The following is a 26321-nucleotide window of genomic DNA, read 5'->3' on the forward strand; positions in this document are numbered from 1 at the left end:
TGAAAGCAGATACAACATAAAAATATCTTTAAGGAAAACAAGACGTTTCCCGATAAGAAAATTTAATATAAAAACTACAGAGTAGGACAGTTCTTTGCAATGTTCACTCCTACTTTACTTTTCTTACGCGCGTTATTTGCGCACATAAATTTATAACATCTGATACCGGCCAATCAAAATGAGCAGTCTGCAATGAGACCAAACCAATCAAATCTAATGGTGCTAAAGATGGCGAGACAGCGAATAAAAAAAAAGGAAACTTTAAGTGAATCGAGCCAAGGACCAAATAGCGCAAGAGTAGAAGGCATTTCCGTTCTGCCGACTGGCAAAAACTCGACATTACTACCGATAGTGGGATTAAACTCGGAAATATACGTTGTGTCGACAGATCAACCAATTTTAAGAGTTAGTCGAGCGTAGCATGAATTTTCCATTTTCTCCCACTAAAGAGAGATGGAGAAAGGGAAAGAGAACGAGAGAAAGAGTTAGTTAGCACCGTTTGCTCAGAAAAAGGCTGCAACTTCGATTGGTGTACACATTACGTAATAGAAGGAGGGAGGAGAAACGTTAAAAGTCTGCAATCTACACAGAAACGAAGGAACTCCGGGGAAGCCCACTACTATTTTTCCTTGACGCCATCGATTCTTATCGGAAAACTTTATAACGTCAATGCAGCCGTTTCAATGCGGTTTCGATAAAGCGAGAATACGTAAACGAGTATTTTAGACACGTAAATGCGCGATAAAGATGCATAACAGGATATGGCATTTATACATATATGATAAACGCATATCAACAAACTGAACAAAATTGAGTTAACAAAACACGTTACAGTCTAACTTTTCACCATACGTTCATGAATATATGGTGAAAAGTTGTTGCAAAATAAATGTTTCAACAATAGTGAATAATTCTTTATGTATCATCCTTGTTGCATATATACTTTTTCTCGAGTGTGACGTCTTGCATCTGCAAATATAAATTATACGTTATACGTACACGTATGCTAATTTATTCCGTGACGTACATTCTTTATTCCGTAGAAAATTATCATACCTACGCACATACTCGAAATATTCGCAATGTTGAAAAATAGTTAAAATGCACCCATATATCTCGTCCGCTAGATATCACAGCGCAACTCGAATTTAACGATTTTGACGCGCATTTCGAAGTGTTCACTTTTCGCGTGCGTCTGCTCGCCGTATAGGACGGATTACCAGTCAATTAACGACGTGACACTATAATTGGCGCGGTAATTCGATCCTCTTATGGTCGGATCCTCCGGGGAAGCTCGCGCGTTTCTGGGCTCCGAGTTAAGCGACCGCGCGCACATCGTTAAATTAAAATCCCGAGGCGTTCACCGGCACCGACGTGGCCCGCAGCGGGCCATCCCAGCGCTGGCCGTCTAATTTGTAGCGCATAATATTCGAATAATTTGCACGCGTTAATGGAACCGGCCGTGGGTCCCTCGTCGGCTACGGCGCACGGAACTACCTTGCAAATATTTGCGTGCAATAAAAGTGATTCGACCCAATAGGTGTCAGACGAAGTCACCGGAAATCGGATCAAACAAACAAAAGTACGGAAAATTTTCCGTATTTTTGATCAAATTTAATTATGATAATGAAAATATAATATACATAAATACCTAGCTCAATATGATATTATTCCTATTAGATTAATTAAAATATCATCAAAAAATCATCGAGTATACATCACCAAAATCACTTCTTGCCTTCTGGAATGTTGTAATTCTATTGACGTATGCAATTTTTACAGTTGAATCGATGAGATTGAAATCGTTTCATCTAATCGCGGTTATATCTTATCGATGACGTACCTTCGTATCTTTTTGCAACTAACAAATTATCGCGAATGTCTCGCGCGTTATCTTGCTTCCCAATATGTTGTTTGCAAACTTTTATAAAATAGCATAGCCGAGATAGATTTCATTTTTATCAATTTTATCTGTGTTAAATTGTCTGAAATTTACCGGTGCAATAACGACACATTCGATGTACAATATTAACGATGTGATATATTAAGTGGAACACGCAATAAACGTTGGGACTTACGTGCGTACTGTAATTACAAGATATTTTAATCTAAGGTAGTTAAAAATATCACTTAAAAAATATGTAAAAAAAATGTACTAAGAAATAAGGACGTAATGTTAAATATAAACATCGACTAACAGACAGACTGCATATTAAGTATTTTAGCAGACGTACACAGCGAGCTTAGTCATCAACGTGTGAAGAGTATATATCTTCCTCGTGAACACTGATTTACGAGCCACGTGCCCGGCACAGAAACTTACTTTCCTGGTTTTGCAATTAGTTGCCGCATATATTGTTGCGGTTATTTCCCTAAATGACTACATCTTCGTGTCTGATAAACTTTACGTTACAATGCCTTCGGCAGATTAGAAATAATAACGTTTAAAGCAAGCAAGGATGGTATTACCGTGTCTCAAAAGTTTTACGCATATTGGTTTTATCGCCATGAATTTCTAGATAATTCACATCCAACCGTTTAATCACTATGTCATTTCAATTGTTAATATCCTTTTATCTTTTATCTACATGATCAATTATGGCCAATATATTCTACTGAAAAATCATATTCTTTTTCCTCGTTCTACTCTTAACGCATATCATTATTATTAGTCATCCCGTTCAATGGGAATTGACGCGTCTCGCGCAAGATAATTTCTTGAATGCGCATCCATTCAATTGTATCATATAATTTTTATTAATCGCACCGCTTGTCGGCATCTATCGCAAATATTTATCGCACTGTCATGCCGTTCGTGTATATGTACTCTGCAAAGCGAGCAGCGCGTTTAATGACATTTGGTTCAATTAATGAAATCGACGTAGTCCGGGGGTCCAACGTACAATTCTCGCTGTGCGTCTCCCCCACGCGGAGAACGCGCAGCGAGGGTGGCGTGCGCGCAGGTGGGAGGACAGGGAGGACGTACTGGCAGGCTGAGGATTACGGTGGGGCTACGGAAGGGGGCTGGAGGAAGCAGGAGGGCTGGAGGTGGGACCGAGTGCCGGTAAGCGAGCGAGAGTGCGAGAGCGAGAAGACGAGGTGAATAGTGAGTCCGTGAGCTCGAGTGAGTAACTGGGAGTCGCAACTGGGGGACCCACTCAGTCACCACGAGATCGGCAAGCCGAATGGTCAACCGCGCCGGTGGTTCTTCTGAAAAGCCTACAACGAGTTAAAGAGGGCTCCCTGGCAGGGGTCCTGGAATCAAGCGCAGGATTAGACCCTCGAATGTCAACGGGCGCGACCGTCCACAGTTACCTCGATTCGATCGCGGCGCATCAGGTAGACGGAGAGAGACAGTTTCGTCGCCGCCTCAATTTCCCGACGGAGAACAGACTGACCGATTCATATCAGATTCATCTTGAGAGAACGCTTCTGACAATGTGGAGAGTTCTGGTGCGCTGTTATGTCACTTTAACGTCCACTTGACGCACGAGTAACGATTAAAACCGCGGTGTACGAAATCCGTCTCGCGCGCGCGCGCGCGGTCTCCGGGTCCCCGGCGGGTCTCGCGGTTTCGGTATATCCCGGGGATTATAAACAATATATCCTCGCGTGACAGTTCGTCCTCAAGCACACAGCGTGGCATACGCTGAACGGTGAAACGTTAACGGACGACTGCGCCGTTTTTTCGGAGCAACCAGTCGATTCGCGGCAAGAACGCGAGTGCGCAAGTGGATGCGAGCGGAAACTGTCATCCGGAGCAGCCGAGGACTCTCCTGCAGGAGGACGAGGAAGAGATGATCTTCGTGCTGCTGGTGGCCGGAGCGTTCGCCCTCGCCACACTAAGGCGGTGTGTGTACATTGCTGAATTCTATCCACTTTCTCTAATGCGTATACGTATATATCTATATATGTACATATATATGTATATCTCGCTTTCGCACCGAGTCATCTCGCGGAGACGTGGTATTCGGCACGCAAACATTTGCTGCAACAGAAGAAAACGACTCACGGATATTACACCACGTTTGGCGCGTATCGCTCCATTCGCGGCTTCCCGGCATACATATATTATAACGTTACTTCGCTCCTCTGGCATTGACGTCTCCGCGAGATCCCATTGCGCTTTCCGGAGGATAAAAATCGCGGTGCAGTTCTGCCACGGCTAGTTCGCGGAACTGAACGAAAGAAAACGGTCGTTCGCATTCGCCTGATCGACGACAAGTTTTACTGAAACATGTATAATGATGCAATGACATGTGAAGAATTCGCGCAGCGTTTAAGATACCGTTTCTCTCTACACGCGCTGTCGTTCTTTGTCGTTGTCATCGATCGCGCTCAACGGGTCTTGCCCGGGAGACGGACGGTTAGAAAAGAAAAAGATAATTGGATCGCGTTTCACAGCAAGCAGATAAAACAGTTTAGCGTAAGAGCGTGCCAGTAATTTACGTTATTAGTATATATTTCTTTAAATTTATGACACTTATAGGTTCCTATTTACTTCACATCTTATGCTTGCCTATAGCTGTAAACGGGCAGGTTTGCATTTCTCGTTAAAGAATTGTTTCTTTGCTCAACACGCTGCTTTTTGCTTCGTTCGAACAGGATCATTTCTGTCGCAGAACATCCCATAAAGAACTAGAAAAAGAATACAAGGTCGACTTCTTACATCGTAATTACATTTGTATGATAATCGTTAATTACATAACACACACACACACTACGTTCGAGTATTTTATTGTCATATAAAGCATTATAATCACAATGCACATAATTGTGCTTAGAAAAAAAGACTTTAAACAAATTAAATTTCATTCATCTAAAAGAGTCTAAATCTGCGCGAGTCTATATTTCAATTTCAAATTTATTTAACAGTAAAAAAATATTAATAAAATTCAATTTTATTAAAATTCTATTAAAGTCTGTACTTCTCGTCGATTACAATTCCAATCGTACTATTTTATTCTATGCCTCTTCACAATATTAAAAATAATGTGACATCCTAACTTCTACTATTAACTGCAATTAAAGAATTTAATTTAGGTACTTAATATTATATAATTGATTTTATAACATGCCTCATATATATGTAATTACTTGTAAACAAAAGATTATCAATACGATAAAAAATTAACGTTAATTACTCTAACCACATCGTAATTATATTACATAATTCAGCAATGTTAATTATCTTAGCAATGTGGATAAATTTATTAAATTTCAAATAGCAATTTCTCTCTCTTTCTCTCCGTTTCTTTCTTCTTCTATCTACCTCTTTCTATATATTTATCTTCATCACCTTCTATCTATCTATTTATCTATCTATCTATCTATTATACATATATATCTTTCTAAAATAAAATCAAGTACACACACTTATTTTTTTTTTAATAAGAATTATAGCAATTGCATAAGCAATGTTGTGTTTTAATTCAAATTTAGACGACAAATATACTTTAAATCTATTTTTTAGAGATAATGGATATCACGTAACAGTGTGAAAAATTAATATCTAACAGATTTATGATTTCATTGTTTGCACACAAAAATATAATATATATGCAACATATATTTTGTTTATTCTTAATCTGAGAGTTCTCAAAGAATTTTGATTAATATTCAAAATTTTTTATATTATTTATTTTTATATTATTAATAAAAAATTATTTCGCAATTTTTTATGTTAATTGACTAGATTTTGTAACGTCAATGTTTTGATTCTATGCACACTTTAAAAATTCTCGTTTGGCTAATTAATGACTAAGCGATAAATGGAGTCAATGTATGGGATTAGGTTGCTGGTGTTTATTTGGCTTCAGTCTTGAAGAGCTAAAGTAGATATATCAATAGCTTAATTCACCTATAACCTATTAACTCTCTTTCGTCAGTACCGCAATCTGTATCGTTAATATTTCAAACATTTACTGATTAAAATTCAATGATCTCTTTGGTTGTGTTATTAGATGAATTTTTATAAATGCAAAAATTATGTATAAAATTTTATATATAATGATTTTATATACTAAAAGAGAGAGTATGTCACTAATGCAGAAAATAGCTGATCATAATTATTTATGATATAGATTTTTAATTATGCAAATACAAAATATTTAATGAATACATAATAAATTTGTTATTTATTTTGTTAGGCGCATGTGTATAGTAGATAGCAGAAATTCTTAGAATATGTATGTCATTAATTATTTTATCTCTTTCATAGTTTCAAACTTATCTTAACATGTAATATTAACCACAATGAATAATTTACTCACAATCAGTCACATGTATTCGTTTCTATCCATTTTCTGCGGATTAAAATTCTTTTAACCGCGATAAGAGTTGCTCCGCGTCATTGTCACTTTCTAACTTGTCTTACTCATTGTTATTTATTTAATCCATCATACTTACCTACATTCTCAACACTTTATAAATCACTGTTTGAATTAATTCATAATTAATTTAACGGGTAATTAATACGGGTAATTAATTATATTCTTCCATAATTTGTTAAAGAGAGTTAAAAAACAGAATTTCTTAAAGACATTGTGTTCACCGAACAGCGGGCACAAAATAAAATATGAACATGGTCTTTTCTTTCTTGATATCTTAAATAAATTAAAATAGATTTAAATATTGTAAGAAAACAATTGCAGTAGTGCTTAGATGACATTGATCTCAACCGTAAATAATATAACAAATCGGTGATGTTGTTATATCCTTACGATGAAACTTCCCCTTTAAAGAGTGATTCTAACTTTGGGATGACAAATTTGAATTCGTCACTGAGCCGCCTGTTCTCCACCTCCACGTTCTCCACCTCTCTGTGGATGGTACGGCCGCCGATAGAGGCGCGCGTCGTGTTGATACGGGACACACACGGACTGTTTGCTCGGGTACCATCGCGGACCCTTTTTTTCATGTAGGCTCCGACTCGAGTCACAACACTAGTAAAGTTACAAAAGCCGAAGGCAAACAGATCCGGGGACGGGCCTTAACCGGTTTATTAAACACTCGTGCGCCCCGGAGGTGGTCCCCATAGTTGCTGAAAGTGGCGACGACGCGACCAGCGGATGAGGACGACGGCGACGTCGATGCCGCCTGGCCATCTTCTAGAGCTCAGGCGTGTATCGCGTCGTGCGTTTTCGCTCAGACATCACCTTGCCGAGAGGGCCAGAAGAGGAGTTCACTACTCTTGTACGTACGCGAGACGAAAGTGATCTCTCATGGAGGTGGGAAAGAACGGACGGGAAGGAGGAGTCAAACAACGCTCGAGCAAACCTTCTTTTCTTTTGTCAGGTCGGGCCGAGCCGCCGGGAAACGGTTTTCGACTCTAGCAACCGCGTAATTTCCATTTTGGTCTGATCATAGTCATTATGAGATATTAATTCTGCCGACGGCTTTTTTTCTCGTTACTTCAATCGCTAGTAACTCAAACCTCGTTGATGCAATTTTCAATCATCATTGAAATAATTTGCTATTCATCTGAGATCCGTACGTAATGTCGATTCTTAAAATATATAACAGGATATCTTTTGCGGCACCCTATACAACACTAAAAGTTCTGACGCGATACATCGTGGAATTTTTGTACGTCCCTTAGTGTCACCGAGTGACTTACGTCCTACGACAGAAATAAAAGGAAAGTAAGGACCCAAGAGCGACTTGGACGCGTACTGGGTTGTGGTTTTGGGTTCAGCAGGGTTCACTGGACATATTATGGGACAGACGAGCACTCCAGCGTGAAATGAAAATATTATGCCAACGCTCAGACTGCCGTACCACGCATGACACATCGAAGAATTACTATATGCATATAAAAGTCGAAGATTCATATTTCGTAACGGAATAATTCTGCTGCAGCGAATCAGTTTTTATGAAAAGCTCACTGACTCCCAGTTAATCGCCGTCTGTTATTAAGATTCGATTTAAGATAAAGATCAGACAATAGAGCAACATTTCTCCCTATAACATTAGATGCTGACCTAATGCCATGATTTATCATCTTTCTTTGATTCTCATTTTGATTAAATAGAAAGATGATCGTGTCGACTAAAAATTTCTAAATTCTTATTAATTAAAAAATTAAATCATTTCTAAAATAGCTGAATTGTATTTTAGTGTATTTTCTCTCTCCTTTCCTAATTTTAAATTTCGATTATATTCGTCTTTGAAATCAAATCAAATTAATTGTTAATATTATAATACAGTTTACCAGAATGTTATAACTGACATCTTCATTATCGCATTAAATTTTTACGTGTAAACAACGTTTTTTCTCGTTGGTACATTTTCATTTAAAATGCCATCATATTTCGATGCAACTTTATTATATTTTCACTCATAAGCATTTTACTACTTTTGTTTTTTTTTTTTACTACACTATCTGATAAGCAATAACTAGTTTGCAACTAGTTGTGACAACATATCAATACGCATATATATCAACTTGATGAACTCTTGCATCGAGAGATATGACCGATGTTTCGGGGCAACTTTTTGTGCAATTTATTAGTCGTACTTATAACCGAAGAAATAATGCAAACGTGTGTCGGCAAGAAAGCGGAGAAAAGAAACAGAGAGATAGCTTGCGAGTAAAGCCAAGCACGAGATATGAATTCAATTTTATACGCTCCCGTATACTTTTCTGAGCGAGTTCTCTTGTCCGACTACTAGATATTAACCAGCTACCGATCCGATCTTGCGATTTCAGACTCCGGTACGGTACGCGATTTATGTGAAATCGCAGTTCTGGAACAAGGGCGACTTCGTGTCATTTCATGATTTACCGATTCGATAAAGTCGCGTGCGGTACGGAAGTTTTACAAATATCGCGGTAACACTTTCTCGCAGTGTTCGCGATTTCTTGCGCGTTTGCCTGCGTCAGTTTGTGCAACACCGCAAAAAACAAAACAAAAAACGCTTTTTTTTTTAAAAAAAAATCGAGCATACATGTATGTTTTGCGCGATAAAACTAAAGTGAGAACCAGCGATTACATTGTAACGCGAACGAGAAAATAATATTTAATAATGCCAATTATATCGATAAAGAACTCATGCATTAATCGTGGTGCTAACGCGATGACAGGCGTAAAGTAAATGTTGGCACCACGTGCCGACTATAAATGTACATGTAACAAACCTATAAATGAACATGTAATAAAATGCAATGTGTCGTAGAATCATCTATCGTGTAAGATAATTACATGCGCATTTTATAAAATATATACCTTTTTTGTTTTTTATAGAATTACAATATTGAGCACAACATTACATTAGACATACAGTGTTCTTGTAGAGAGAACTTATCTTCAATTGACAGAAAAAAGGTAATAATTATGATCGTAAAAACAATTATGCAACTTCACAGTCAGTGCCATGTTTCAGAATTAATACGATTGTCGTCAGGTATGAATAAAACTCCTCGTTTATTTAGCGTCGCAATTTACATCTGCGTATTCGAAAAAAATCGTGACTAGATTTGCAATTGTGAAAAATTCCCGTCAATTAATTCAATTGCGAAGGAGATAATGTTTTCTGTATTGTAATTTAGAATCACCCATGGTTTTGTTATCCGTAACGAGTCGCTAATTACTCGGATTTACGAGCGCGTTAAGTATCGGCAACTCTTCTATACCGTGTTTAAGGCGCGTCGGCGAATCGTTCTCATTGCTTTCTCAAGGTGACTCTTCCGACTCTCGATATATCCCGCGGCATTTTCTTAACATCTTTTTATGTTCCATTTTGCCGACATCTTTAAAGGATTACATTAAAGATCGGTCTGTGCTTGATCGCCTCGTATTTGATATGAGCTCGACGATTTTAATTTAACGATATTATTTCTGATATTACAGTAAATCATATGGTACACTAACTAATTGCTTAATAACCAGCTTGAAGCCGGTCAGTATTGAGTAACGAAGTCTAGTATCCCAAATTGGATAAGAAATTTTTCGAACCCGACTCCGACTCCATTCTCCGCGTTTGATTAGCTCTCAATTATTACCATTAACGGACTATTACGCCGGTCACATTTTCGCCGGGACCTAAAAGTTCACAATGCGGGTGGTACGCTGTACAGAAGTGAGGCAATGTTTAAATTACACGCTGCATAGTGAACCGAGCTTTACGAGGCCCCGCCACGAACTCTTCCGTTCCACCACCTACGATAGCAATTACAGAGCCCGAAGCGAGCCGCTGGCACACCACAATAATGTGCTCACTTCCGCAACCAAGCACGACACGTGGAAATTATAACGCGTATCTCTTATTCCTTGGGACGAAACAATCGTCGTTGGAGGAAGATTTTAATGCGTCGACCGCTTCACGAGTAGAGTTCCAAGTGGGAGTGGACGCATATTCAGCTGTGTCGCCTCGCACGCCTTTTATTAGGCTCTGTTCCTGTTTCAATTATTTGAATTAAACGCGCCTGTTTTAATTCAGAAATTTATTGTTTCAACGTGAACGATGACATCGGAAAAGAATTTAGCTGATTAGAGACACGACGAAAGTCTTTGCGTCTTGGTTTTCCAACAAGTCTGAACAATTACGAAACACGCGCACTAAAGCAATGGATGCTCAACGACGGAGCCGAAGACAACTCTCTACATCTACAATCTCCTACCACCTGATGCCATCCATCGTGCGGCTGATTGCTATTCTCTTGAAGCCGCGTGCGCAATGAGCGATGCGTTCATTCATGCCGATACGCGGGCTCGAGCTCCGTGATGTCGGCCGGGTTGAATGTGCTCGTCATGATATACAGACGGAGTGTTACCACGACGATCGATTCGAGATGATGCCGGCAGAAACATGGACCATGTTCTATGGCCGTGTTAAAAAATGCCAGGTGTGAGTTCGCCGATGCGGTTGATTTGCGGCCTGACCTGTTTGTTATTTCAAGCGAAGGTGGCGGATACTTAATGTCCTGGCATCATGATACTTAAAGCGCGGTTGTAGGTGGAAGATGAAGAAAGCACGCGATGAAACGCGACAAGGAAGCGATTCAGTATTGTATATACAGGATGGGGCTAAAGCTCGTGGCCACACCTTATATAGTGACCGATATCTTTCTTTTTAATCCCGATTCGGAATTGACTTTTGCCGAAAAGAACTAATCGTAAAACCATCTTCCATAATATACATAAAAAAAATCGTACGGCTTCAAATAAAATTTCCGATAAAATAGTCAAATTTTTATAGCATCCAGGGTCAACGAGTCGTGATCCTCGCCAAATCGATGCAAATTGATTAATCCAGTACGAGCTAAATTCCTCCTTTATAGCCCGTCTCGACCATTTGTCAGATCGGAAACCAACTGGTTGTACTAGCGCTCGCGTGCTTTGGACTACACCTAAACCTATCAACGCAACAAGTTTCGTAACTAACTGCATTGCCGCGTCGTTAAAAAGGAACAATACGAATGGCCTGCAACGCGTAGGCAGCAGTCGTCTGCGAAAGCGGCCGGGCAAAAAAGAAATTCATTTTGTGGACGCTTCGTAAAATCGGTTATGTATCGAAGTATTCCTCCGCGCGACACCGTGGGTGGAGCGGGGCCGGGGTTGTGCCTGACCACCGACAACTTTGATTCACTGCGATTGTTGAGGGTCGGTTCAATGATCGGCACGACACACCGGCGATCGCGCGACCACCGTCGTCTGTAACAACGCGCGCACGCAAAACACACGTACGCGCCTCGCGGTCCACTAAGCCGGCCGAACGAGTCACGTTTACACACGGAGCACCACGTGCTCGCGGCTCGTTCGATCGTGCTCCTGGTTATGTATGTTGCGGCTCCGACGCGGATCGACCGATCCGCGATTTTTCTTCTCTACGCGCACGCAGGGATTTACATCAGACACGAAAGCTAAAGGGTTAATTCTCACCGCTGGGCATCTGATATGTACCGAGCGTGCACTCGCAACACGTTCCTTATGTAATGATTCTATCCTTACTTACGAACGCAGATGAATTAAAATTAATACAATTTTTTTATTGAATTTAAAATTATATTAATGTTGCTATAAAATCGCGCTAAATCCAAACGCATCTATCAACAACGAGGACAACGTGACAATTGAGATATATGTAAACACGTTTTTACAAATATTTTTATTTAAAAAAATTGAATTGTCAATATTTAATCAAATATTGTACAATTGATATCTATCGTCTAGCGCGGTAGCGTGAGTTAGATTTGCGCTTTTGAGTCGCAATTATTGTAGATAAAATCAGTCACGATCGCGCGACAGTGATGAAGTAAACATGATAATAAAAAAACGTTAGAAAATAAATACTATCAACGAATGTTTTTGAATAATTTTCAATGTCTCCTTTTTTACCAATAAATATATTAGTTTATCAATATGTTTTTCATATGACGCACTCACCAAACTTATCGTTCAGTGGCATATAAAGATTGATCGTCAACGATTGAAATGATGTGATGCGCAGTACGTAAATCGTGTTATACCGGGGTAAGATTTTTCTTGTCAATCTGAAACGGACGCTTGGTCACCTAGGCGATGACAGAATCTATCGTCTTTACGATCCGAGGTCGAGGCCGTTATCGGGTCGGCGTGTTTCACCGTGGAAGGAAATCGTAAAGGGCCCAAAGGGTCGACGGGGGCGTGGTACACGTACCTAGTTCCATCTGAGGACCCCGCTGACGTCTCTGTATATTCACGGTGCGCGAGATCGTCGTAAAGAGCCACTATAGGCCGCGGCGTGAGAGTTCGATTTTATGTTCGTCCCAGTCCGGGACCGCCCGCCGTTACTCACACGATGGTTTCTGCTTTCTTTAACACAGCTCTGTGTACGCGCGTTTTTATAGTCCCTGCATACGATAGTCTCGTTTCGCGGCGAAACATTGTCATCTTGTTCTCGTATTCGCGTGTACTTGCCGTTATCGAAGTCATCATTCTCGCGGATCTCAAAGTCGACGGTACAAATGCGGGAGAGAGAACAGCCAGCGCTCTTATCCAGTCGCTCGTAAAAGACACATCGCGAAATTGACTGGCGAATTATCCTCAGCAGCGACAAGATCGAATGATCAGTCTCTTACCTGTTTGCGCGCACTGTCCTTACGAATTTAACGCTTAAACAGAAGTTTCAAGATTTCACAGGAATTACTCCTTTTCATATTATTATTGCTTCTTATATTATTTGAAAAGACGCATAAATCCATAATATGGAATACGATTGGAAAAATATTAATTCTTCAATATAACATTTTCAACAGAAGTAAACGTGTCATAAGGAGAGGCTTTATAGATCCGTTGATATAATAAAGTGATAAAAAAGGTATAAAAAGAAGTGTTAATATAAGTTGCAATATAAATTTGCTGTGCGTTTTTGATACTTTTTTTTTTAAGAGAACGTCGCACCTGGATATTATTCCGACTGACAAGCACGCAATGAATAATGTATGCGCACTATTAATTGCAATACTGATTTTATCGCATTATATCATTTGCATTGAAGTGATAATCTCAAATCCTAGCATAATATATCTTACTGCCATTAATGTCATAGATTTGCGTTAGTTCATTAATATAAATGACTTCTAGTCTGTAAAAGTGAGGAAAGTTGCAGCAGAGAAGTATGTTATCATTTTCTTAAGAATATATAACATTAAAACTTCTTTTTCATAGTAACATAATTATTCGTTGAAGTATTTAGAATAAACAAGAGTTTTCAATTAAAAATTCGTAATTCGAAATAAGACACAATAAAGCATATGATTCACAAGTAAATTAATTTCTAAAGATAGTTATGGAATTTCGCTTAATTTCAAATTTTAATTTTTCAAAATATTAACTCTCGAGAATTTTGTATTCAATATTATCTAAAGGAGCGTTCAATGTTGAATATCAAATATACTCGTAATAATTATTGCCTTCTTTTATACGAATTTAAAAAAGAATCAATTTGAAATTCGCCGAAAGGTCCATCGTTGAAATTAAAGCCGCAGGTTTCGGTACAGCCCGTAATATGATAATATCGAATCATTGTAAGATCGTTGTAATTATCTCCTTCTCGAACGCGCGCGTCAGTGCTCCGGAATAACAACGTGATTGCTTACAATGTTTTCTTCCGCGAGATCCTCCTACTGTCTCAGTACAACAATATAATTTAGCATCGAGCTTTCTCTCGTACGTCCACGCACATGCCTTACAAACTGTTATTAAGTCTGGATCAAGATGATTTATCTCCGGATATGTAAACGCATATCGATCTGGTCAAACATTATATATCGTCGCAAATGTGATAAGATAATTAACTCGACCCGAGTAAACCGACTAAACTTCCGTTCTAAAAAAGTCTCATATCATTCTGACACGATTAATTATATGATAAAGTCCAAAAAAGATTGGGAACAGGTCTGTAAAGAACGTGTCTAAAGTTGCTATTCTGGAATATAACATTGTATATTAATTAGTATCAAACGTATCATTGCTACCGATGTCAGAGATACCGTCATGAAATTACGCCTCGTTTATCGAAAGGAACATTGATAGAATTAAGCAAGGCGTTAAGGTATAAACTACGTCACTTACGGATATCTTTTGCAACAAACTAATGCGCAAGAAGTCATTTAACGGCAGATAGTCACCGTTCTCTGGCGCGGCAAAAAATCAGGTGACTTACGTAATCTTCGCCATTGGTCGAAGGAAAAGAAGAGAGAGAGAGAGAGAGAGAGAGAGAGAGAGAGAGAAGGGAAGCGCAGAGAGCAAGGGAAAGAAAAACGAAGACATCGTCGCATTGCGCTACCATCGCAGGCGATACCACAACGATTAACGTATACACAATCGGGCGCTTTCTTACGCACGTGTGCACACGCGTGTGCGTCCTATCGCCGACCGAAGAATCGAGATAACGTAATCGACGATGACATTGAATGTCGTAGTAACTGACCGCATGCATTCCTGCGCGCGGTGTCCCCCCTACCCCTTCGTCTTCTTTCCCGTGTTGCGGTGGCAGAACGTCGTTTCAGATCGATTCTTGCACCGATGCCAACGGTAGGTTGTCACCTCTGGATATAAACGACGGGTGACGTCAGTATGACATCAGTGATCCATATCGTCGTAACACCGTAAGGCGCCTCGCTCGCGTATTACAGACACTTTACGACGCGTCAACGTAGAGACACCTTTGATAATTCGATGCGTCGGCGACGCGGCACAGGTAGACCAAAGGAGACGCGCGCGCGGGGAGAGAGAGAGAGAGAGAGAGAGAGGACGGGACTAAATGCCGTCGAGAAAGAAAACAAAAGGAGCACGCGAAGGCGGAATTGGCGAGAGGAGGTAAAGGATGGATGTTAACGCGCAACTCTGGCAACTTAAAACCCTTCAGCGGTATTTTATGGGTGGGGTCGCCCTCTTCGACCAGGACTATCCAATGCGCCTAGTAGTCCGACCAGACAAAATGCAAATCTGCGCGCGCCTCGCTAATCTGTCTGGTGCATCCGTGAGGTCGGCGGGGACCCATTGGCGGAGACTGCGGCCAGTGAGCACGAACACGCGGGTAGCCTCGAGTTTTCCCGCGTACCTCGTAAATCAAAGTCGTCCACGGAGGGAGAGAGAGAGAGAAAGAGAAAGAGAACTGCGGCCCCGACTACAGGAAGGAAGTCGGGCTCTTGTTCGTCTGGCGGGCGATCGTCGAACTGACGCACCCTGCCTGATTCATATTCAGCGAAAGCTGAATATGCGGGAAGCTGTGGCGACCGCACACGGTCGGAGACTTGGTAGAAAAACCGGTCTAAGTGGAGATTAAAACTTGAGATAACGCGCCAATGTGTCACAAGTGATCTAATCATTCATTTAAGTTTTAGTACGCGTTAATAATTGCTAACGAGCACCATATAAACAGCAATCGCAACATTAATTACATTTATATGTTCATAAAACAACGTTTACACGTCATAATTGACTTTTATCCGCTTCTATATGCTTGCCGTATCGATGCGCTAACTCAATTACGATCGTCTCGGCACTCTTGGCTCGGTTCCTATTTCTCTTCGACTTTTTAATCACCGCCCGATTCAGAACTCGAGCGAGGAAGAAACCTGACGCCTCTGCAGACTACTCCCGACGATCCCTTATGCGCATACCGTATCAAATGTTGCGAGCTACGCACAATCTATCTTTTCTTTGGTGCTCGCCGTACGTTCACCCGTGCGATACTCTCTCGCTGTAGGTGCCGATTAGAGTAGCGTTTCTTCGGCGTATAAACATGACTTACGCGTACACGGTTGTTAGAGCGTACGTACGTATATGCTCGAGGAGGTGTAGAAAGAGACGCGGCTACGCGTCCCACATACCATCATGAATGACGTTGCAATAATGAAAGGCGCGCGTTTTTCATAATAAAGCGTATATCCGACAGGCGCGTGTCACTTTGCACGGTGTCTCCGAGTATCTAAGACGCATCGTTGCATCGACCGATCATCTCTTGGAGTACGGAATAAGTTTTCGTTATTTACGTATATAAAAGAGAGCGATTTACCGTTCAATCCAATTTGCTGTATAATACGTAAATGGAAATTATGCATGCAGACGATATTAACGTAAAGCGTATCTTAGAGCGCATTCATATGATATTTACTTTAGTGTTTTGCAATCGATAAGAATTACCTTGTTGACTAGTTCTACCCTCGGGCACATTACCTCGGTCTCCGTAAAATAATACACCTCTCTATATAGCGTACACGCAACGACACGCGAATCGCGATCTTCTATTATCTACCCTTTTCTCGCTACGTGTACTTATCTCTATGCGTGCGTGCACTTTTGAACGCACGTCGGCGCTCTCGCTCTCCGATACGAGATCCGCTGCGGCCAGAGAGCCCGAATGGACTCATGGACTCGTATCGGGCACCTCGCTCCCACACTCGCCCGCACGGCGATGATATTGCGCTCTTTCTCCCGGTACCGGCTTGCGTCTCTTTCCGCCCGTGCGGTATGCTCCTTCGCCTGCGCTCTCGCTCCTTTTCTCCTTTCCGTCTTCCACTCGTCGGTCCAAAGAGGCGAAGGTGGAGGCTAATCACCACGCAATCACCGCTCCCGGTGCGGCCGGGACTCCGACCTGTTCCCAGAAAGCAGCAACCGCCTTTTGCCGCCCTGGGGCATTCACCACCGCGGTACCGGTGCTGCAAAACCAACAATCTTCGTCCTATGCCGCGGAAAAAAGAGCACTGCCCTCCCCGCGCCCCGTTCCCCGCCCCTTTTCGCCAAATCACCGGAGGGCCGACCGATCGTCCGACTACTGGCATCCGGGGAATCCATCGCGAGAATAGCCGCGATTCCACCTTGGCAGTGCCTATCGAGAGACGAGAAAGGCATGCATTAAACCCGCGAAGGCAGCTTCCCGCGTCGACACGACACTGCCCGGAATGCGAATATGGTTGAAAAGAAGTATATTTTGGGATAATTTCCCCGTACGAATGATGGACGTTTCGTTCTGAAATGCGTTTTCAATCGACATTATCGCGTGTAATGAGAGTGCACCGTAAGGATGAAATGAGGCACCTGCTCAAATAATTGCACGTGGTGAAACCCTATAGGAATAACGTAGTTATTGCGTGCGATTTAGTAACCCATAGGTGGTAAGCCGCGATTACAGGGATATTACGCCACGAAAAAATGCCTTCTACTCACCATAGAATTTTATTTTTTATAATGTATTAATCAATTATAATCTGTTATTAACTTTTTGTGCTTATTAATGTTAGAAAACACTTGTTTCAAAGTCTGTAAAACAGACAGCATCTCGAATAAAGATATTCATGTAAATGTATAAAAACAGTTATAAATTTGTGATTTACAAATTTATTATTTTTAATTATCTCACGTGTGACAATTTTTTAACACGTATTTATTTATCGATATAATGCAGCGAAATTAAATCGTAGCCTGTCAAAAACGAGTAACTTCGCGTAAAGGTACTTTGTCGCTGTCCACCCTTAGATACGAGATAATACACGCAGGAAATCGGTAACTGGTAGGTAAGGACGTAAATTGATATAGTTGGGGGCGATGGTCGTTAGAGTGTATATAATATTGGGTGCACCTTTACCGTACACCCACGCGTCGTACGTAGCCGACGATACAGGCTGCCTGAAACTGCTGGCTTGGGGCAACTCCGGGAGAAGAAGAGGAGGCGTGAGTTTACGATAAGGTACACCCAGCCACGCAACTGGCTTCCTCCGGTGTTTCGCGCTAACGGGCTAATCGAATTGGAACTTATCGTTACGTCGCCTGCAGATTCGTTAGATACCGTTTCGCGTACAGAAATTACGACACTGAGTTCTTCAATTTACATACTCTCGTTTCGGTAAAATATTTGAAATAGATTAAATTAATAATGAAAGGATTACTTCTCAATCTCAGCAATTATCTGCCCCTTTCCCTCCTCAAAAAAAGAAACCAGAGAAGTTAAAGACCGAGATCTTTGTAATACTTTGTGTTAAACAGACTTTGTGTTGAGACAGAGGTCCCTTCAATCAAATTCAGAGCAAATCTAATATCTCATCTTTACTATCTTTTGAGTGAAAATAATGAAAGAGCGCGACGAGCTGGGTGACATCTTAAGCTATGACTAACTTTGGATATTAATGCTGAAAATGGATACGTGGTACACGCGGGATCACGTAGCGCGTGTGCGCTTTCACGGCGCGATGACTGTGCCACGCACGTAAGTCCACGCGTGACCGACGGACGTGCGAATTGTACGAACTATCGTATCGAATTGCCATTACGGCTCGCACTTGAGAGCGCTCACGCCGTTACTTCGAATGAATTTACACGTGGTTTTCTGTGCGGCACGCACGAACTATCAACGCGCGTTAATTGCCCACATAGTGGTCCATGAAGTCTTTGTCGGTCTTTACGGCACTACCAGTGTATCTACGTTAAACTTCACGGGCGATGAATGGTATTGATCAAGAATTGATTCGATACGATGCGTTTACTACGTGGTGCTAAGTATTATACGATATTGATGCCATTCAAATTTTAACAGTACTGCACGTAACAGGATAACATTTTTTTCCTGTCGAGTTGATAACTAAAAGCTTCAAAGTTTTAATTTATTTTTGTCTCTTACTTTTAATAGAGCTTTTCTTAAAACTTATATGAGAAGTTTATTATTATTATATTTCGTTATCAAACGCTGTGCGAAAAAATGTCGAAAAGTTTGCCTTTGGATAAATTTGCAATGTGGAATCACGATGAAAGTCGTAAGCTATGACATTTAATCATGCAATAAATCTTGATTCTCCGATTTGCAACCCATTTCCTACTGCGGGGGCGACGATTGGTCGCTGTTAAATTGGTGCGTAGGTGCAATGGAGGTACCTACGTATCCGTGTAGGTACGCCGGGTGTGAAAGTCGGAAGGACTTCATCTCTCCCTTTCCCTTTTATTACTCCAACATGCAAAATAGCGCGCGATCTTTCTTCAGTCGTTGACTTTAACGGATTACCGTCTATGAACTTGGCGAATATAAATTTCATCTTGTATCTATAGACTTAAATATATATATATATATATATATATATATATATACACATATATACATACTTGTTGCAACTACTTTGCAAATATTTGATATCATATCTGTAGACTCACGATAAAGAATCCAATTATGAACGCTATCTTCTGAAAATTGTACGTCTTTACGTTCATATTAGAATCAATGTACTATGCAACATTTTTTCAAAAGCAAATAGAAAATGCAAAATAGTTGCACAAGAGAAAGAGAGAGTTTCACTTTCATTCAATTATGTTCTGTAATATTTTCTGACAACAGTTCCTGTTTTCGATTACAGACTCAGTGGCACAAACGATTACTCTCACGAGTTTTGCCTTCTTCCTGACTTCGTGGCTGAACTCGGCATCGGGAACATCCGCGAACGATCTACAATTTGTGCCAAACTCCAGTGACATAGAGCCCTGGTATCAGCCTTGTGGCACCCGTGGCCTGGCGGCCTCGCGCAGGATGCATAATTCCAACGACTCGAGCAACATTATGAAGAGGGTGCGAACGCAATTGCGAGTCGCGCAAAATCACTTCAATAAAACTTTCAAGGACGTGCGCATAGTTTACTCGAAGGTGAGAGACGAGAGCGCTCCACTCGCGACCGCGATTCCGTAATTAATTGCAGCGCGGCGTCGTCGGTCGGGATAAAACCGCGTGGGCCGTGCTCGCTCGAGGGGAACTCGCACGTGCGCGCGATGCAACGCTAGTGCATAGTCCTATTTTCTGCCGGCAATTTGCATTGGTTACGATGTGCCACGCACATCCAGCATTAATTACTTTTTCTAGAGTCTCCGCCGCGGCGCGTCTCAGACATCTTATGGATTTGATGACAAATCACTTCCGTCGCTTGCTCGATATTAAAAATATCGTTATCGCAAAATATTATTAAACGTTGTCCTCACGAAACGAAGATAAGCAAGTTCATTTACATAAGAGGTTTTACTTGTTTATAACGCCGTTGTAACGAGATGATAGATGTTATTGTTTGGTCTACTAGAGAGCCTAAGATCGAGTTTAACCCGCACGGATCGCAATGGCTCAGATAGAGCGATATATTTTGTTTATCGACTTTTATCACTTTGAAGCTAACTCTCTGAACACGCACGACCGCATTCTGAGACAGATTTGTGATATTACGATTTTTGATACCGGACTGCGCGTACCACTACGTACTGATACAAACAGACAAGATTACTTATGACGGTAAACGAGTGTGTTATGCCAGATAATTCATTAAATAATTCATAAATGTATGACCTCACTTGTAATTTACGTCTGGATTTATGCAACGTAACGGCACTAGTTGAGAGAGATTTGTGCAGTCATAAATTTTACACTCGATGATACGCATAACCAAGTACTAATAAGTTATATGCGTGTGACACAATATTAGATATTCAATAAAATATAATTGTAGAATCTCACAAAATGTCTCACAAAAACGTAAAAAAATGTAAAAAAAAATCCAATTATATTAAGACACATAATTACGACACGAAAAATTAACAACTATTTCATCTTTCTGCTATAGGTGTACAGAGTGTTGACACTAAAAGAACAATACAAGATGAATTGGTTGCCAAGAAGGTTGCCCGAATGGTACCACAGGGAACTTTGGTGTTCGGAAAAGGGGAAGAAAGCCGAGCTTCCGCACTTACATGAAGCGCTTCAGAGGTTCTCGATTACATTTCATTATCTTAAAGAATTTCGTCTCGACTCCAATATCGACGTCACTCGCGGCATTATTAAGAGGCGGACTAAGATCATCGACAAAGCGCATAATCAGGTTCTCAGGGTAAGCTGGTGCACTGCTCGTTTCTATCAATACCGATAGTAATTAAAAATTACATATTACGCGTTAGAATTGCTCATAAATCAAATTAATCGTTCGACAAACGCGAGAAATACAAAACTATGAATACTTTATTACTTGACTTGCGATCTTGGGTCAAGTTGCCATAAAACTTATTGGGCGTATATATGCAGCTGGCAATATCAATCTCCTGCGAGTGAAAGTACAAATGTGTAAAAGTAACATTTCTCGTTTGTATGATTGCAGTTGCTGTGCGAAGTCGAAGCCGCCATGATAAATCTGGAATTGAGAACTACTAATGTTAATGCGCTTATCATAACGGATAATATGCATTGGGCCAAAGAGGGCGATCTAACTCAAATGTTGATTCAGGATTGGGGCGTGTTAAAACTGTACCATACCTTTCTGAAAGATTGGATAAAAGTTTTTCGCAACGCCACCACTGACAACACGTGCGATCATAATATCAAGTCTTTGGCTTTTACGCCGAATATGCCTAAAAAATGGTTTAACGGAAAGGGTACGAGAATACCGAAGATGAGAAAACGTAAACCGACGAGGAAGCCTGGCCGAAACAATTCCTTGCGTCAGAACCTGCGGAAGGGATCTCAAAGGAACAGACTGATGAAGAAGCAAAAAAGACCTACGTTACGAAGTAATACATAAACTACGCGTCGGAGAAGTTTGCGCTTAGTATCGACGAGATCTGCTGATAATTTAAAAAGACACCGCTCTATACAGCGTCGAATCGTATACTATCTCATACTAACATAACTTTTATATTTATTCCATTATCGCAATCATGTTCATTTGAATAGTTTTACTCGTTTTTCGCAGATTTGCCAACATCGTACTATTGTATTAAGATTATGTATCTCAATAGCCGTGAAAATTGTTAAATCTGATAATTTTGGTTCAGTTAAACCAATAATTTTGGATTGTGGTAATAGAAATATTTTATCGACAATACGCGGCTGCATACTAGAGACCAGTATTAAAAGATCTACTTCAGAACAGTATTATATCTAATAACGTAAAATGTACCGAGCATAGTCCATAATGATGATAATAATGTTTCGAAGTACACGGCACACTCGAATCGATTAGACTCGCGAAATATCGGTCCAATAGATTACAGCCGCCGTTAAAGTACACCTGGAACACATAATCTTATATCGTATGTGTGTAAAAGGAATGTAGAAAAAACCCGTTTTCATTCTCAGGCACTCAGCAAGCTAAGAACAACGAAAAAAAAAAACACACAGTACGTTATGGAAATGCGTATTGAAGAGAAAGAGAGAGACAGAAAGAGAGAAAGAAATACAGAGAGAATAAATTTGCAGACGTACTTCACACATTTGCAATTGGCTGTCTTTTACGCCCGATATTTGTATCAATATGCCAACATGGATCACGCTCACAATCAAGGTGGCTTGTTACACGGATTTGAGTTCATTCAATTGAATTGACGGAGTCTGCGATACGCGCAGGTGTCGATAGTACGTGAAAGGATCGACGACGAGTTTAGGCGGCTCGTGAAACTTATTTATTCTAGCTTTAAGCAAATGGCGAGAACTTAAATGTCGTTTAGCTGTGATATCCCGAGCGTACGTGGACGTACAGAGTTCCTACGTTTATACATAGGCGCATATGCACATACACATACACTTACATATATAGGTATCGTGCGTTGACGCGTACCATACGTAGACGTAGATGATTCTCTCCCCCTTTCCAGTGTGTTTTACCGAAGAATCTCGCCTTTTCGTGGGAACACATGACAATTTAATCGTTTATAATTAATCGGTCAAATGACACGAACGCGCGTGGACGACGCCAGAAACGTTTCAACGGAGAGAAGTCCAAGGGTTTTCACGGTTTCTCCTCTGTCTCGCGCTTACGACCAGATCTATGCGCTAACTGATAATAAGGGACCATTATGAACTTTAATAAGAATTCGAGCAAATCTTGAGTTTATACGTATGTCAACATAACGACGTGACGCGTCCTTTTTTGCGATAGATTAAAATCTGCACAATTATTTATATTGTACAGATCCGATATTTTATACTGAAGCAGTACTTAACAAGTACTTCGTAGATTAGCGTTACGCATACTTTTGTATTATATATGCACAGGACGCGATACAAATTGTTCGTAGACGTGCACTTAAATTTAAGGCTATTATGCATTTTATACAATACACATAGAATATTTATTCGGACGTGCTCTCTAAATCTGAATCAGTAAAATCTTACTTAGATTTGCAGTGCCATACTTGCAACTATGATCATCAGTGACTATTAGAAAGTACTTTTCAGAATCAGTTTGTTGTCAGAAAGACAGTTCATATGATCACTGATTGATACAGTTATAAGTTTACCACTGGAATCAGACTATTTACTGTGTTTCAGTGAATAATACATTGATTCTGCTTTAGAGAGTATATATATAGCGTTCTGTATTTATTGTATCACGTTACCATTGCATATACTATTTATTGTCATGTCTTTACTTATATGTGATCATCTCGAATAAATTCAATGTTTTGTATCGAACTGAAGTTTGGATGACAGAGATACCTTTATAATCCACGTAATAGTTTAATTTCAACAATATTGTAAATTGTTCGTTTTGCATGAACATTCACGACCGGAAATAACAGGAGTGCATAAAGGATTTTCAATCTGCATAGCATTCGGTCATTATTCGTTATGTATATAACGCGGAAATAATGTAGATAAGAATACGCTATTTAAAATGCAACAAACATGACTTTTTGCAGTAATATTTTAAGCGATTGATTAGATAAACAGTTAAATAATACGTAACGACGTTAATTTTTTGTAACTGCTATTATGTATTTATGTACATGCTATAAATATTAGTACATCGCAACGTTACTTTGTTGTTGCTTTCGCACAGTGACATAATTATCTTTATTTATAACATTTAAAGATATATTTAGCCATATTTTATTTTAAAGACAGCAAAAGCGTAATTGTAATAATGATAAATATCACTATTAAATTTTTTTACTTATTTAACTTTATTTACGTAAGCAACTTTTTTTACTGGAAACTTGAAAATCGTATTTAATTTATATGTATTTAATTTATAAATTTAAACGTATTCTGTACTTAATTTACATTACTACTTTTCTGTAAGTAAAATGATTAGGCCAACATCATAGTGCAGTTTCATTATGAACAGGATTTCCCAGACGCATCAAATGTTGTAATAGGAGTACACGAAGAGTGGATAGGTTGTAATTGCTCCTCACTGCACTTTGCGTTTATAAAGGGTAAATCTATTTGCTGTAATTTAACTGTTCGGCGCTACTGCATTAATAAAATGTTCGTTATGTAAAAAGCTAAAGTACCTGTCTGTTTAATTTAATTTGTCTGTAAATAAATATGCAAGCAATTAATTTAAATGTTTTAGCCATAATTTTAACATAATTATAAGTATAATTTTAAACAATATTCAATTGCTTACTAGTCATTTTATCATTAAGAACGATAAGACTTATTTTCCTTTTTCATTTATTATTTTTTTCATTGTGCGCGTTATACTTCCATTTACATTTTGTTTTATTTTTTTGAGTTACAATATAAATGCTATATAATCGCACAATTTTGATTAATATATTAACACTTATTGATTAACACTTAATATGCATCTTTGGACATTAGTGTCCTGCGATTTTTTATCATTGAAATAAGGAAACTTAAATAACGACCTTTATTCCTCTCCTGAAAAAAGAATTTGGCATTTAAGAAATATAGGCTGTTAGTCTCTGTTCAAAAATATTTTTTTATCAAGACGCCTCTAAAATTTATTTTGAGACACAAATAATCCACCTTATGCAAAGTAATCACGTTTTTTGCACTAAAATATTTTTTACTTTATTTTCAACTTATTCTTGTTTATATCACAAAAATTTCGCAAACTATTAAAAATATTAAAATTTTAAAATTTATTTTAACTTTTAAAACTTTTTATATATATTTTGTATAAAATTGATTTTTAATTTATCTTTTTTTGAAAAATATTTCTTCTAATTAATTGTTTTTGTAATTAGTTGTAAGGTTTTACAATGTTAATAAAAAAATGCAATGTTTCAAATGTAATATATAATATATATCTTTAATCTATAATCATTTATGCGCATTAAAAAATGTCATTCTCAGATTACTAAATAGGTTAACTTTTTAAACAATTAATTTTTGAACTTGAAATTTGTTTTCTTGTAGTTTGAAATGTTAACTTTAAGATGTAAAAATATTCTTCTTTAAGTTATTTTTGTTATTAAAGTTGTTAGAGTTTTACATGAAAATGTGCATTTACTTCACCTTGTCGGTTATAATTAGTTATAACGTTTATGTACAATTTTTTTTACAATAAATAGCCATACAAATATTTTCTAAAAAGAATGTTAAAATATATATAAAAATTACTTAACAATTTTTTATTTGTAAAAATGATGAAAAATAACGACGGACATAAACATCTCTAGTAAAGGTTTAAAAAAATGTATTAAATGTTAACTATCTCAGTACATTCGAGCGTGTTGAAATTATTCCAACAAACTTGGGCAGAATCGCGCCAATGCGTATATATGATATGCTTCTGTGTTTGAACCGTTATTTATTTTCCTTCGTTCATGATATACAATCGCGAAATAACACGTCATGACGCGTCGCAACTTAATCGCGGGCGTGAGAAGACTTCTAATCTTAGTTCGGTGAATTCTTGAGATCCTAATTATAGTGTCGCCTTTTATGGCATATTCCTTACGCGATATAACAAACGCGTACGCATCGACGTACATTCATTACGTCTACTTCATTCAGAAGTTTTTATCGGCATCCTCTTCTCCATATTCCAACGAAAAAGAATTGACTTCCTGACGTCAAAATTCTTTACGGACCATCGGAATGATCGGAATTAGACATCGTTTGCATGCATG

The 26321-nt window shown here is 39.2% G+C and overlaps 1 protein-coding gene across 1 annotated transcript; it reads left to right on the top strand.

Annotated features, from left to right (window-relative positions):
* Positions 1–3008: 3008 nt before the first annotated feature.
* LOC105194887 lies at positions 3009–24727 on the top strand. Its single transcript, XM_026131519.2, has 4 exons — positions 3009–3852; positions 19826–20109; positions 21068–21331; positions 21596–24727. Exons 1-4 carry the CDS (start codon positions 3798–3800, stop codon positions 22013–22015), a joined length of 1023 nt encoding a protein of 340 aa, XP_025987304.1. The 5' UTR covers positions 3009–3797; the 3' UTR covers positions 22016–24727.
* The last annotated feature ends 1594 nt before the right edge of the window (positions 24728–26321 follow it).

Source organism: Solenopsis invicta, chromosome 16, assembly GCF_016802725.1.
Source record: "Solenopsis invicta isolate M01_SB chromosome 16, UNIL_Sinv_3.0, whole genome shotgun sequence".
NCBI classification, from domain to species: Eukaryota; Metazoa; Arthropoda; class Insecta; order Hymenoptera; family Formicidae; genus Solenopsis; species Solenopsis invicta.

Excerpts from the sequence above, each read along its gene's own strand:
- LOC105194887 (XM_026131519.2), top strand. The coding sequence starts at position 3,798 with ATGATCTTCGTGCTGCTGGTGGCCGGAGCGTTCGCCCTCGCCACACTA. Across the intron at positions 20,110-21,067 it reads TGCGCATAGTTTACTCGAAG|GTGTACAGAGTGTTGACACT; the intron begins GTGAGAGACGAG and ends TTTCTGCTATAG. Across the intron at positions 21,332-21,595 it reads CGCATAATCAGGTTCTCAGG|TTGCTGTGCGAAGTCGAAGC; the intron begins GTAAGCTGGTGC and ends GTATGATTGCAG.